Below are 14661 nucleotides of genomic sequence, written 5' to 3' on the forward strand. Positions count from 1 at the left end.
ATTTTCTGTTGGATGACCAAATTGATTAACTGAAAATAGCCTAAATTAGCATCTTCTTTCCAAATAAAAGCAGACAACTAACTTAGCTAGACAGTTTCAGGGGACAAACATATCAAGTATTTATATTAATATTCAATAATAGTAACATTGAACTCACCATCAATGCTTCGTGCCTTTGGCAGACAGTGATGAGGCTTTGGTTGTGCCCCACAGCTAGAAATGTTGCTAGGTAACACTTATGTTAGCTAAATTAAGCTAACAGTCAGTTGGCTGCTAATGCTATTAGCATGACATTTTGTAATGTAGGATAAAGTGTGAGGATATGTTATCATTAAAGTGTAATTTAAAAAGTAAACTTATGAAACAATAATTGGATTTCAATCTTATCACTTCTCCATAGCTTTGGCCCAGAGAAGCTAACATGTGTCATTTAGCTATTATCCAGCAGCTATGGGTACAAATGTCTCTATGTGAAAACTGGTTTGTGTGTAGTCACCCACTGAAATGATTTCCTCTCAAAAACTAGATTTTTTTTTTTTTTTTGGGGGGGGGGGTTAACCTTTAACCAGGCTGCAGCCATGACATCTCAGTCTCTGTTTAGCTGCGGTAACTTGATGCAATCTTTTATTCATTTTGCTTCATCAGTCTTTCTGAGGAAATGAAACATCTGTTCAGGGTCTCGCTTTCCGTATCTCATGACTGATATGCACCCACCACGTCAGTCTTCAGAGACCGAAACTTTCATGACTTGATGAACACAAAGTTAAGATTACTCATTGAAGAAAACTACACCTCCCAAAAATACTGTCAGGAGGAGTGGCAGTGCAGGTACTTTCCTCATTGTGACTTGGTTTCAACCATATCCACAAAAGCTTTTAGCTGTAATAACAGCTGTCCCCTTTCCCAGCATTTGCTTCCCTCTGTCTAGACACGTCAGATTCAACCACAATTCTTTGATTTCAACTATGGACTTGTCTTTTACTAAGCCCTTGTGCAGGACTAGGTTAAAGGCTGTTAAAACATAGGCTGAATAATGAATAATGAATTAGGCCTACTTCAGTAATTTAAAAAAAACAATAGGCTACTGTCCATTGCTGGACATAAGTGAAAGACATAAAACACTCAAGAAAGGTGGTGTTGCACAGCTGGAATTTGGTCACAAGCATCATTAAAAATGTCAATGGGATTTTAAATGAGTTTTTCTTACTTGCAGCAGGACGGTTTCACTTAATGGTTCTCTACTTGAACCTGTACACATGGTGCAACCATCTCAAGGGGGGATTTATAGGCTATGACTGAAAATTACATGTGCCGTCTATTTTACTGTATTTGTATAAGGCTAGCCTACTAATTAAATTAATAAATTGTTAAATAAATGATAGATTTAGTTCATTTCTCACTTATATTTTTTTTCTATATCCTTTGTTGAATTAGAATACATTATTAATAGGCCTACCTGTGGTAAATTGCTATGGAGCAATTGGTTGAATGAATGTCATATGAAAAATACTAACATATCTTTTTTTTGGGGGGGGGTTTTTTTTGGTTTTGTCTTTTTGGTGTCTTTGGGAGTTGACAACCGACTTCTGTGTGTGTTAAGTTCTGTCTACAGCTCGTAACACACTCAACATTGTGTCATCAGAGTTATTCCTCATGCTAGGCTACAGGTGCAGATAGAAACGACTGCAGCTGTGCATCGATGTCATACCTAAAACATGCAATCTACTGTACACTGTATACTGTATACTCTCCCTTGTTTTCAGTCCATGTCTCAGCAGCAGACTGATTGTGGACCGTCCATTCATTCATACAGTAGTGTCAGCCATATAACACAGCACAGATGGCAGCGCATCTTTGGATTTCCCATCATTTCACTCACTGCATAGTTTCTCAACACTTCCAGTGTTCCACTATTTGAATGGAGCTTTTCACAAAGACAAAGAAAATCAGCACATGCAATAGATAAATCATTTACATACCCTCTATTCTGTGTCTCACTGTAGCTTCTGTACCATCAATGCGGAGTGTGTGGTCCCAGGCCTGGGGGGCTCTTGGCCCTGTCCTGAGCCCATCTTTCCCTGTGGTCATTTTGTCTCCAGCACAATGTAGCTACTGGGCATGAACCCAAACACTCCAAAGACCAAGACCAACACCAGCCAACAGGGGACACCAACAGAAGCATATGTTTGCAATGGCAGGACAGCGGATGGATGACAGGCACAGGAAAAGACAGAGAGAGAAAAGAGTTATTGCTGTGAGATTGTATCTGCAAATCAAAACTTGTTTCAGATGAATGCTTTTGTTGTCTTCCAAATAAGTCAACAAATACAAAGGCATTTCAAGTACAACCGAACTAGCTGTCAAACTAATGATAACTGTATTCCATAATAAAGTATATGAAACGCATTATGTTGTGTCATATTTTCAATCACTGTATGTGGCAGCATTATCTCTTATTTCCCTCTTTGTCTTATTTTCAATATTAGGGTTATGTGGAATCTGCTTTATTGTTATAATCCAACAAAATGCTGTGTTTGCTAATTATGAGTTTACCTTCTGCTGTGTTTACTGTAGGTCACTTAGGAAACCACCTCTCTTTATTTGCCTCTGCACATTGTAAAAGCAAAACAGATTAGAGCAGAAATCACGCAGTATGATTTACACTGCGTCCCACTTTTTTTCATTACACTCTGCTGATGGTAGCACAAGAATCTGGTTCTACAAATCCAATACGGTGCTGCAGATTATTAAAATGTTCACAACGTTAGGGTTTGATATTATGATTTGCCTTTGTTTATACAGTAGTTGTTAAAGGATGACAGTCAACACACACATACACACCACACACATAAACACACACCTTTAATCTGTTCACTGTACAGTGGGTATTTGAGAGGATCAGTAGTGTGCAACTGCATATTTCTGCAGAGAGACATTATTTCTTCCCTCAATTCCTTCTGGCAGAGATCTGAGTGTTTGACCTTTTTAAAATGCAAAGCGATTCTTCTACTCCAGAGAGTGAACGGGAGGCTCATGATTGTGCTACTAAATTTGAGGGACTTAATGCAGTAACTCACAGAGAGGGAGAGCTGTTCTGCACCTGCTGAAGTCTTGACTTGGTTACGGGGATACAATAACACCTCCAAGGGTTATGTTAATCTTTAAAGACGGGTTATTCTTATGCTGCTCCACTCTTTACCTCATTTGAATGAATATTTCACTGCAACCTTGAATCAGTCTCTCATGCTTAAATCACTCCATTGCATATCATTTCCTTTTACTTGGTCTTACATGCGTACTATAACACACAGGTCTTTTGCTTTGCTCTCTCTAATATGAAAATAAACTGTGAAGATCTTTATTCATGCAGTCGATCCATTCATCCATCTTTTATTTCGTCAAATAATATGTTGCCATTCAGACAGACTTGTTTAAATCACCATGGATAACCAAGCGGCCCTTGTAGTGACCCAACCTGTGAGTTTCACTTCAGTTCACATCTTTCATCCTCCTTGTGAAAGAGAAGTGCGGACGATTTAACATCGACATTTCCACCAGAACACTTATCATTATCAACGGCTAAAAAGTAAAGATCATGTTAATTTAGAATAGAACAATTTACAGCGCTCTCATAGGCCTACATGTGGGATATTGTAATGAGCAGCTCATGGGAGTGTAATTTACATTCAGTAATAATGTCAGATTGTTAAGAGTGTGCCATTGTACAGTACCTCCTCCACTAAGTTAGCATACAGTTCAGCAGCACATTGCCTTTTCACATACATAGCTTTTTAGATGGCACAATATGATTCCAACAAAGCCACACAATAGCACTCTGACCGCACTCACATCTAATTATATTCCGCTACATTAAGGCTTCTGCCACAGTCATGGCAGCCTTTAAAAGACACTGGTATGCCTTCGGTGTTGTATATTTATGCCTCCAATAGAATGCAAATGAGACAGATTTACCCCCTTTGACTGTAGAATAAGTGTGAAAACAGTTAATTAGACTTGTTGTGAGGTCTCAGGATGTTTTTGCTTCCTCCTACAGCATGAAATAGAATAGTGTGAATGTTGATGTGAGAGGTTCAAGCAGTTTCCAAGGATGACTATATACGCTGGAGATATGGTATGTGGAGCAGAATTTAAGATAAATTGTCTGGAGCGTCTCTTTATTTCATTTGCACTTGTCTCTTCCAATTAGTGTAGCGCCTCAGAAGTGACTACCTTGACTTGTTGGCATACTTTTCATCAGGTTCCCGAAATAACAACCTCCTTTCGGTCAAGTATGAGAGACAGCATAAAGAAGCAGATCCTGAAGGGTGTGTGTGTGTGTGTGTGTGTGTGTGTGTGTGGTCCAGCTCCTGATCCGCAAATTGGAATAGATTTATCCATTTTGCCTAATGAGATTAAATTGCTGTGATGGCGAGGTTATGAAGGAGCAGGCCAGAAGAAACTAAGAGGTGGAGCTTCTAAAGTAGTGATGAAATACTTGGTAATCTTGTACAAATGTGGAAAGCCAACGTGAGCCACTGCTTGTGCTAAGACCTGTAGTTCTGAGTGGAGGATAGAAGTGTCCATGTTTGTCGTTTCAACGTTGCCTGTTTATTGTTACTCCTTAATCTTGAAATATAACAAAACACCAAGAGACTGATTCTACTAGAAAAACATGCCATTTTGGAAATATGAGAAAGGGCATAAGTGAATCCAATCAACTTTTGTTTTTTTTGTTTTCTACTCTTATTTAGTACAATAACACCTTTTCTCACAAACTGACACAGTGTGGAATACAGTTTTCTTCTTATAACGTATGCATGATAAATTCATCCAGCCTTCTATAAACTATTTTCTTGTATTCTCTCTCGGGAGGGATACTCGAACAGACGGCTGCTTGTAGGTCTTTGTTTACAACCAGCCTAATGTAATTATACTCACCACCTACACACAAATTAGCATGCAAACTGTGTCGGAGGTTTGAAGAATACATGGAGGAATGTGATTTAGTGCAAGGATAGGTCTGATCTTCTGAGGCAATGTTTCAGCGGTGCTGCTCAATGCCACAATGCCATGCTGGTGGACTGCACAACAGCGGCAATAGCAGCAACATGGGAGGCAGGCCAGAGCAGGACTGCAGCTAACAAGCTCCAAAGTACTCCATTTAAACACACACATGTGCAGTGCGAAAGCGCTTTAGCAGGGGAGCTCTTATCTGTGCTGAACAAACTCCTCGAGTGATGGGAATGTTCTCAGGATGTTATCATGTCCTCTGTGGAAATGAGATAGCCAGCCACCTTTATCGCCACCCTCAGACTCTGATGGGCCCCTGACCATTACAGGAACAAGGACCACTCGGCTGCCAGGGGACACTGACCAACTGGCTGCCGAAAAAAGAAAAAAAAGAGAGAGAGAGAGACTGCCAGGGAATTGGAAGTATTGCAAGTCGAATGTCTGACAGAAGATTGGATGGAGACTTACTGTCAGCTAGTTTAACCCAGCCAGGGGAGTTAACTCTATGTCTTGAAGGCTGTTTTGGACTTTGGCAGTTGTTATTTGGACAGAATACTGAACGTCTAGAAAAAAAAAAAATACTGAATGTCTAGAAAAAAAGAAAAAAAAGAAATGTTACACATGAGGAAAAGTCATACTGTGGACACTGACACCTTATTAAAAATGATATGAAAGATTTTTGTTTAAGAAATCAGGAATAGTAGATATATTGGATTATAATTGGCAAAGGGTTCAACAAAATAAAATAAAAAAATCTTTGTGATATGTGATTTAACCGCAGCATCTCCATGGCAACTCTCTTTTCAAGTCACGTCTTTAATGAATAGGTAATGGACAAAATGCACAACTTCATAACGTCAGAGCACATGCCAAAAATGACGTGAGACAAATAAAGGTAGATTTTGTTTGACATGAAGTGATTTTGCTGTGCACACAACGGAGTATGTCAAAACAGCACAACAGCCTTTTTAAAAGAGAACACACACACACACACACAATGTGCCATAGCAACACAAATCTTCTCTCTGTTGCTGTTATTTTGACTGTCTGGCAAATCCACCTCTTGTTTTCAAAGCTTTTTTTTCTCTAACAGGTGCAAAACCTCTCAACTCAACACATCAAAGAGACACGTGCACCTGCGAATAAATCACAGCAAATGGTAAGAATCCAGGCTAGGGCCTCCCAACACCAAAGAGGTAGGATTCAAAGTGTCTGATTTAATATTCATGAGGTGCAAGGCTTTGGTGGTTGAATGCTTGTTTACTGAGATGTGTCTTTTGTCCTTGGGAGAAGGTTTGATATTCCACCAAGAAACTGTATTTACATTTACTGGGTTTACCTCTACATGATATAACCAGAAACATCTCACCTAACGTGGCATATACGTATTGTATGCATTACCGCTGCCGCAACCACCACCACCACTCTCTGACTTATGATTGACGCACCGCTGCTCTATGCTCTCCTTAAGAGTTCTCACTCCCCTGTGATGCATTAAAAGCCTTCTTGCTACTCTGACAGGGCTAATGAGAGTTTCTGATTATGAAGTGTTGGTGGCTTCTGTGCGGAGGAGTTGTTCCAAGTTGTGGCAAGTCTGAAGTAACTTCAAGCCTGCAAACTGCACCCACAGGGAGAGAGAGGTGGCAGACAACCAGCCAACACCAGACAGAACTGTCAAACCCAGGGACAGGTGTTTTTCCCCATGCACTTCCCCCTTTCTCTTCAACACCACTGTCCATATTTAAAGTGTTTTACATTAATTCAGGTAAAGGCCATTAAACATGTGCAACAGCTGGTATTTGTTTCAGTGACACGGCAAGGAAAGGGTTAAATCAGAGCCTTCTTTTTTTCATATGCACACCTGTTCTGTCTGTTGTTTCAAAGATACGGTCATTGTAAAACCCATCGCTCTGTAGCTTGATGTCAGTGGTGCACCTGCATCCGAGGATCAGTTCTGTTTTTTTTTTTTTCGTTGTTGTTGTTTTTGGCAGTGATGTGTGAGATAATCTCAAAGTAAAATCACAAAGGGCGGCTGTTCCAGATGGATGTCTTGCAGCATTTCTCATCCTGCTTAATAAAAACCGTGAGATCTGCTTCACCTTTTTAAAGTGAAACAACACTGACAAGGTCGGCGCTGTATGTGGATTAGCTAATTACTACAGCTGAGAGAAAGCTTGTGAGAAAAAACCCTCATCTCCCCCATGAGTGCTTAAAGAAAGAAAGCAGCTGGTCAGAACACACTCTGGAGAAAACATCAGCTATTGGAGAGAGCGGTTGGGGATACTTTTCTCTTAAGTGCTTTTCTCTGAGCAGTCTTCTCCATCATTTGCTCCCACGCTTCCTCCTCTCTTGCATGGGTGGCACACACACATACACACACACATATCCATCCCTTTCATCCCCAAAGAGTGAAACAAACCCATGCATTATGACTCAAATCAAGCTTAATTTATTTCACATGCTCTAATTTAATGTCATCATGTTGATATGCATTGAATAAAAATAGCTGGATTCTTTTTTCCCTAATTATTTCCCCCCTCCACATTTTCTCTCTCCCAGAGCTTTACACAGGGGTTTTGGTTATTACATTTCTCACACAATTTGGCTGTTGAACAACAGTGGATGAAGAGGCCAACTGATTACTCATGCAGACCTGCTGCCCTCTGCTGGAGAAAACCATGAACTCCCAGCAGTCATCATATACTAGTGATGGGAATTCCGGCTCTTTTTGGAGAGCCAGTTCTTTTGGCTCGGCTCACTAAAAAGAGCCGTCTCTTTCGGCTCCCAAGTGGCTCCTCAGATTTTCTGTTGCTTAAAGTATATTTATTACCAAAATAATGCAAAACTATGTGTAAAATGAATTACTACTGTAAAAAACAAACACTAAATCAAATATTTATCATTTATATGGCTTTATTTACTGAACACACTCAACCTTGAACAGAGTGCTACAAAAATAAATTATAAAGTAGGCCTATAAAAAACAAAGACCCATCCAGGGCTCCAGACAAACTTTTCTTTTGCACTTGTGAAGTTCGCCTATGCAGGTTGTTTGTGGAGCCTGCTCCATATGAGATTTTCAGCTTGCACAATCTACACTCTGCCTTTGAACTGCTTATTTAAATCCCCCCCCCCCCCGTCGGACAGTCAGACTGTCAGATGGGGGGAGGATAGCATTTTGAACGCATTAGCGCGATTTAGCGCATTTGTTTATTACTGTCACTACCCTACCTGTCCATGTGCCTGCGTGAGTGCCGCACCAGCTAGAGAGAGAGAGAGAGAGAGAGAGAGAGGCGTGCTGCCACAGGCTCGTGCTGGATGCGCTGGTTGATTAGTTTCGTTTTTACCCCCTTCCCCCAGCGACCTGTGGCTTTCACTACAACAAGCAGAGGAAAAAAAAACCTGAAACGGCTCCCAATGAGGAGCCGGCTCCCGTCGTTCACTTCAAAGAGCCGGCTCTTAGAGCCGGATCGTTCGCGACCGACACATCACTATCATATACTGTGGCTTTTGATATAAAGAAAAATTATACAAAATGATTTGTGATGCAAGTAGGCCTACTTAATGTACAATTTTTACAGACTAATTTGAGAAACTGTACATACGATTATAAAAGCTTAACATTAACTTTGAAACATGAACTGCAACTTCAGAATTGAAGCCTATTCTTCATCTCCAGCATAACAAACCCAAACCCCTGATTATGCTGCCGCTATTCAAGTTGCATCGTGGGTAATGTAGGCATCAACTGAGTGATGAAGCAGTGGTTAAGTGTTTTGCTTTTTTGTGCTAATGCTAAACCTTTTAAATAATTTTTCCCAGGCTGGTACAACCAGGCCATCAGACAACTGAACAGTTGCACCCAAGGGACTGTTAGATCCTAAGGATTATTCCTTTTTTTTTTGATTGTTTATGAATTTATTAATTTTTTTTTTCAATTGTTAAATGCAAATTTAAATTGTATACTTTAAACGGTGAGTGACAGCCAGGGCAAAATTAGTTCCATTGCCTTGACTGTACACTCTATTATAATTAACATACAGAAACAAGCTTAATGTGAGTTTTAATTGTATATAGTATGCACATAAAAATATATATTTGAATTTAATTAAACTTAATGATGGCTCAAGTTGCAAATGTCAAGTGTGATAAGATTCACTATTAATATATGTACATTATGTGGCTTGTAATTAGTTCACTTTCCAGTCTAATTAAAGTTGGTGTGGAATAAAACCTTGTATGCAAAGTTCAGCTGTCAGCTCAACAGGAGACAATGTTACCTTATGTTTCTAATTCATTTCTTTATTTGACAGGTGGACTCACCAGAAGGTTCACCTGACTCTCTCTATAATGTGTCCTCTGAAAGATGCCATCTAGTTTCTTAAATGTAGGAGTAGCTATCTTAGGGCTTGGAAGGTTCAGAGGAGTGGGTAGCTGCCAGCACTTGCGGGGCCTGTGAGATGTCGGAGTCATGTCGTCCAAACCACATGAAATGCTCCCCTGCCTGCGCTGAAGCCGCCTCTTCAGACTTCTGCTTGTGGTTGCGGGGGAACCGTCTGTTGCTCGTTGGAACATTAACAGCCTGCTTCACCATAAAGTCGATCTGGTAGGCTGTGAGGTTCCCCCCAGCCTCTGCAGTGCCATCGTCAGCTCCATCATGGCACAGGCAGAAGTGGGAGTTGTGCTGTCTGCGATCATCAAGACATTTCCTGCGTCCCACACCCTGAAGTACAGTATACCAACACGGTGCTGTTGAAGACTTTATGGTTTCCTTTTTCGGAGCAGTGATCAATCTGAACATTTCATTTCACCCAGAAGTTTTCCTCATACTCACGTAACTGAAGACAGAGATGTCGTCTTTCAAGGCCTGCCTGTTGTCATGGTCCGAGACTGGATACTCTCTGGATTTCTGAGAGGAAACCAATGACAAAAGGAGTCAAACAACTGAAAGAAAATTAAAGCCTTGGTCTATAACAATACAATGAAAAAAAAAAAAGAACAGTTACGCCAAACACTATGATCTACTTCAGATACACACCTGCTGAATTTTCCATTTAGGATATCGCTCTGAGTTGAAAACCTGAGGCAGCGGCGACTTGACCTGACTCAACATGATCCCAGTGCTTGTACAAGTCCCACGATTCCTTGGCTGATCTTGAGGTAAAACTGGATGAGCAAACTGAGAAGACAGAAAACAAAAAGAAAAGTTAATTACATGTCCAGGTTTGAATGATGATGAGTTGTAATGATCTGTTCTAAGTATGTGATAAATTTAGTTCTCACCCATTTGCCATCATTGCTCATTGAAGAGTATCGCTTTCCACCTTTTACCATTTTAACACAATTTGAGATAATGTTGAGTCCACTGAGGGCTTTCACCAACACACCACCACACACACACACACACACGCTCAGTCCAACTTAACAACTAGGTTAACACAAACACTGGTGCCTATGGCAACGTGCTATAAACAAGTGACCTGAAATCTGAGCTCAATTTGCCATGGAGATGTGGAACTGGAATTGTGACAAAAACACATTTGAAATATTTGAGACACAAACAATCAAAAAAATAATAATAATCTCAAAAGCATGATTATTGAATATTAGATTATGGATTTCCTCAAATGTGGGGAAATTATTTATCCGGCAGCTCAGCAACTGAGAACAAAGCTACAGAGACAATTCAGTTAAAAACAAGACATAACTGACTTTATTTTTCATAACAATGTTCATGCAATAATACATAGGCTTAATAAAGAATACAGTTTGGTTTCTCCATTTTTAATAAGAGATTGTATTTAAAATATAAGACATAACATCAACTTTAAAATACCCAATGCTATTCAGTTATTTTCAAATACATTTTTTGATACAAGTAAAAATTATTCACATTGTTTTTTGTGTAGATCAACAGAGTTAAAAGTGGGAACACAACAGGTAGACTAATCTGTTAACTGTTAATCAGAACAGTCCTAACTTAACAAAATGGGGAACTTTAGTTAGGGTGAAGGTCAGTGTAAAAGGAACAATATCTTAGATCTTTAAAACAAGCTTTGGGAAAAAAAGGACACTAATAAGAAGTTGTGTCACCTCACACTTCTGGTTGCAAAGAGGTAGCCCCTGGTATCAGTTCACATCCTGTGTGGAAAATTTGTTTTTCCAACAACAAGCACTGAGGAAATCTTGTCTGCAGGATCCCATGGGAATTTCAGACATTTGCCACAGCAGAGATTTTGTTGTGGCCCGAGTGCCCCTGGTGTGTATCTGTTGTGCTATTGTTCCCTGAGGACAAGATGAGCATGAAAAAAAAAGCTGAATAACATGTTTCAGGCTGCATTCAGTACACAGATGAGATTAACATACAACCCTTCTGTGCACGATCCTGACAAGGGTCAACTGTTCCACTTTATTACTTTATTTCCCCAAGTTGAAGTTATAAATAACAAAGCCTTGTTGTAACTGGATTACTATTATGACTGAAATTGGTTATTGGGAATGATTATTAAATTCACTGGGTTATTATGGGGATTGGGTTTGAGCTGACTTCTAGTATTGTTCTGTTAATGTTGGAATATTTCTAAGTACATTACTAAAGTAATGTATTTAAGTATAAATTTGCAGTACTGTGCTTGAGGATTTTCTTTCTTTATATATGACACTTTGTTGTAATTTCAACTGCCTTACTACAACAATAACAACAACAAGCCGACAGAAAGCAGATTGTTAGATAACTGTTTTAAGCCACTTTGCACAAATAGATACTTGTTATTATTTTAACAACTGCAAATGTTTGACAGATCCAGATGTCTGTAGGTGTATTGTGCTCTGGAAGATGTGTCATGTGCTTTCCCTGTTATTTTCTTGAATTTTAAAAATCTGTCAGTCAATTGATTAATCAGGAATTAGCGTTTTAATCCATTATAAAAACTAGTCATTATTTGCAGCTTCATATAAAATAATTACAAACTCAACGAGCTGCAACAAGTAACAATGAGCCAAGGATGTACTCTTACTTTTGACATTTTCTCTTGTATGGTATGGTTATAGTAGAGGGATTTAATGAAAGCTTAATGGTTCTTCATCAGTGCTATTAGTGCTTTGTTGGTCATGTTATCAATTTACTGTTAAAAGGACATTTTTCTCTTGACCTCATCAACTACACCCTCTTTATCTAAAAAGGTTGATTGATGAAGGATCCATGTGAGGTGAAGTAATGTCATTAAATTAAAAGACAGCCATTTACTTGGATTAAGCATTAATATTTCAAAGAGAAAGTTGAGCCTTACTCCAGGAGTCCGTTATGTGAGCACACTGTTTTCCCGTCTCCCTATGAAGGTGCTTCTTCAGCTGTTTGGCCAGACGTTGCCACCTGATGAAAAGCAGTAACATCACAAACTCTTAAAATTGTGCTTATTTGGCGTTAAAAATGAGCAAGTTGTTATTCATCTCATTTTTCTTACCTTTCCTGTGCGTCGTTGTACTTATTTAACCTATCTGCCTCCTCCCTCTTCTCCTCCATCCATCGCTGCAGGAGTTCCTCCTTCTCTGTCCAGGCCTGTGCCAACGCTTCCTTCAGCTGCTTCTGCTCTGTTCGCAGGGCTCCCAGCTCTTTGGACTGACACTCTACGGTAAACTCAAACTCTGAAAGGGTCGTCTTTAGGGTTTTACTCCCTTTAGCCAGAGTGAGCGCCTCTTGACGGTACCGGGACACACTGAAATTGCCAAGTAATGAAATGGTAATTTAGTTTAGCTTGATCACCCTGTGGTATTGTCACTTCACAGTTTCCAGTGTTCATACAGCAAACTGATTTATTCCTGTCCATCAATGTGTTGCACTGGTACCATTGTACAACTTGTGCAGGAATGGACTTGAATGCAACACTAGATGGTAGTTTCATATGTTGTTTCTGAACATAATACCCAAAGTAACCATTTTAACAATCATATTTAGCCCACTTGATAACTTATAAAGTGATAATGGGAAGGTTTTCTTTCAAATTGGTCATTTAGATATATGTAAATTGGGCATTTCTTCAGCATGATTTGTGTCTAGAAGGTAAGGGACAGTATAAAAATGACTGGGTTAGAGAAGGAGGCTGAATATTATATTTCATTGTTCCCATATAGAGGACAAACCTAATTATACGATGACAGCTGCTTTTCTTACATTTGTTTCTGAGGAGGATCTTTGAGAATAGAAGACAATTTTTTACTTGGGATAATCAGGACCCACTTCTACTTGGTAAAAAGCAGAGAATACATCTGAAAACCTGAAATTACCGTGACTCCCAGTGCTGCAGTTCAGCCTCTTTCAGATACAGGACGGTGGTCAGGTCAGAAACAGTCTGAGAAAGCTGTGGGGACAAGAAATGGGGGGATTGCATAAAGGTCAAAGGTCGACACCTGTTCACAAATTAAAGAAGGATCAATCTAGGCCAGTTTGTTCCTGCTTGTGATCTAACTTCTTGACTTCCATAGTCTGATGATTATTTTACAAGGTTAAAGCACCCACAGCTATCTATTAATGCATTTTCTAATGAACAGATGTATGCCTGAGGTTTATATAAAATATATTTCCCAACATGGTGCTGCTTATATTTAAATAATGGTTGAAACTTATTTGCTATCGCTGGAGGCTGATGTTATGGTGTCTCATTATTATTCTCAATTAACCCACCTTTTCTGCCAGGTGTTCACTCTCTCTCAGCTGGAGTTGAATAAGTCTGGTGTTTTTTCCAAATTCAACCCCGCCTCTTTCCAAACTGACAATGAAAACCAGTGTAGGGATTTCAAATAAACAAGTCAGGCATTATAAATTCAGACAGACACAAAGGTCAAATGTGGGTTAAATTAAATCCAGTGTATTTCTGACCTCTTAGTCTGAACATCCTCCAAGAATTGTTTGCGAACTTCAAAACGTTCCTCCAGCTGAGACACTGAAAAGAAAACAGACAAAAGTCCTTAGAGTTGGAAAACATCATCACTCCAAAAGCTGAGACAGTAAAATAATCATCTTACAGCTTGTAAAGACGCCAACATAGGGAAGTTTCTCCGTTTGGTCTCTCTGCTGCAGTCCAGCACGCACGTGATTCTTCCAGCTTCCCATTGTAGTAAACACTAAACTTTTAGGGGTTTAGGGTCCTCAAAACGCAGCAGGTAGCAGCTTTTGTTGTTTTCAGCTCTCACTTCACAACAGATATCACACTGACGAGGTCAGAGGCGAATTGATTGTTTCCACGAAGCCATCAGCTGAGGAATGAGTGGCCTGCAGCGAAGTTTCACAGCCCCTCCTCCATGATTGGTCAGCAGGCAGCTGACAGACCCCTGCTACAACCTGTGCTTACCTCATGATCGTACTCCTGTCTCATTATGTAATAATTAAAATAAAATGTAGCCTATTGATTTACTTTTTACTTAAAACAGCAACACCACAGTGAAAGCCCAATATAAGTAGCTTAAACATAATAAATAACATAAAGTACTAACTTCAACTTCTAATTAAATATATCAGAACTTCTAATCGGACAATATTTCAAGATTGTAGCGATTATTGCATTCGACTTTTGTGTGTAACCATCCATTGCAATGAGGCTAACTTTAATTAGTTTCTATATGAATCTGCACAGTAATAAAGGTTGCCAAATAAGT

The 14661-nt window shown here is 39.5% G+C and overlaps 3 protein-coding genes across 4 annotated transcripts in view; all 3 read right to left on the bottom strand.

Moving 5' to 3' along the window:
- LOC146973343 (C-terminal-binding protein 2) overlaps positions 1-259 on the bottom strand; it is a 67974-nt gene extending 67715 nt beyond the window's left edge. The window contains exon 1 of one of the 2 annotated variants that reach the window (XM_085799812.1): positions 158-259. The gene's annotated coding sequence lies outside the window, so the exon portion shown is untranslated. The remainder of the gene's footprint in view (positions 1-157) is intronic. The other variant, XM_085799811.1, reaches the window with a different exon arrangement.
- Positions 260-9291: 9032 nt separating this feature from the next.
- tex36 (testis expressed 36) lies at positions 9292-10474 on the bottom strand. The gene is made up of 4 exons (XM_085798998.1): positions 10294-10474; positions 10049-10189; positions 9845-9919; positions 9292-9733 (listed from the first exon to the last, which is right to left on the bottom strand). The coding sequence occupies exons 1-4, from the start codon at positions 10342-10344 to the stop codon at positions 9413-9415; spliced, it is 588 nt and encodes a 195-aa protein (XP_085655124.1). The 5' UTR covers positions 10345-10474; the 3' UTR covers positions 9292-9412.
- Positions 10475-10700: 226 nt separating this feature from the next.
- LOC146973346 (autophagy-related protein 16-1) lies at positions 10701-14295 on the bottom strand. The gene is made up of 7 exons (XM_085798999.1): positions 14032-14295; positions 13886-13949; positions 13691-13775; positions 13294-13367; positions 12474-12725; positions 12300-12382; positions 10701-11295 (listed from the first exon to the last, which is right to left on the bottom strand). Exons 1-7 carry the CDS (start codon positions 14117-14119, stop codon positions 11222-11224), a joined length of 720 nt encoding a protein of 239 aa, XP_085655125.1. The 5' UTR covers positions 14120-14295; the 3' UTR covers positions 10701-11221.
- Positions 14296-14661: the final 366 nt, after the last annotated feature.

The sequence above is a fragment of the Trachurus japonicus genome, chromosome 15, assembly GCF_045865225.1.
Source record: "Trachurus japonicus isolate A0001 chromosome 15, Traja_1.0".
NCBI classification, from domain to species: domain Eukaryota; kingdom Metazoa; phylum Chordata; class Actinopteri; order Carangiformes; family Carangidae; genus Trachurus; species Trachurus japonicus.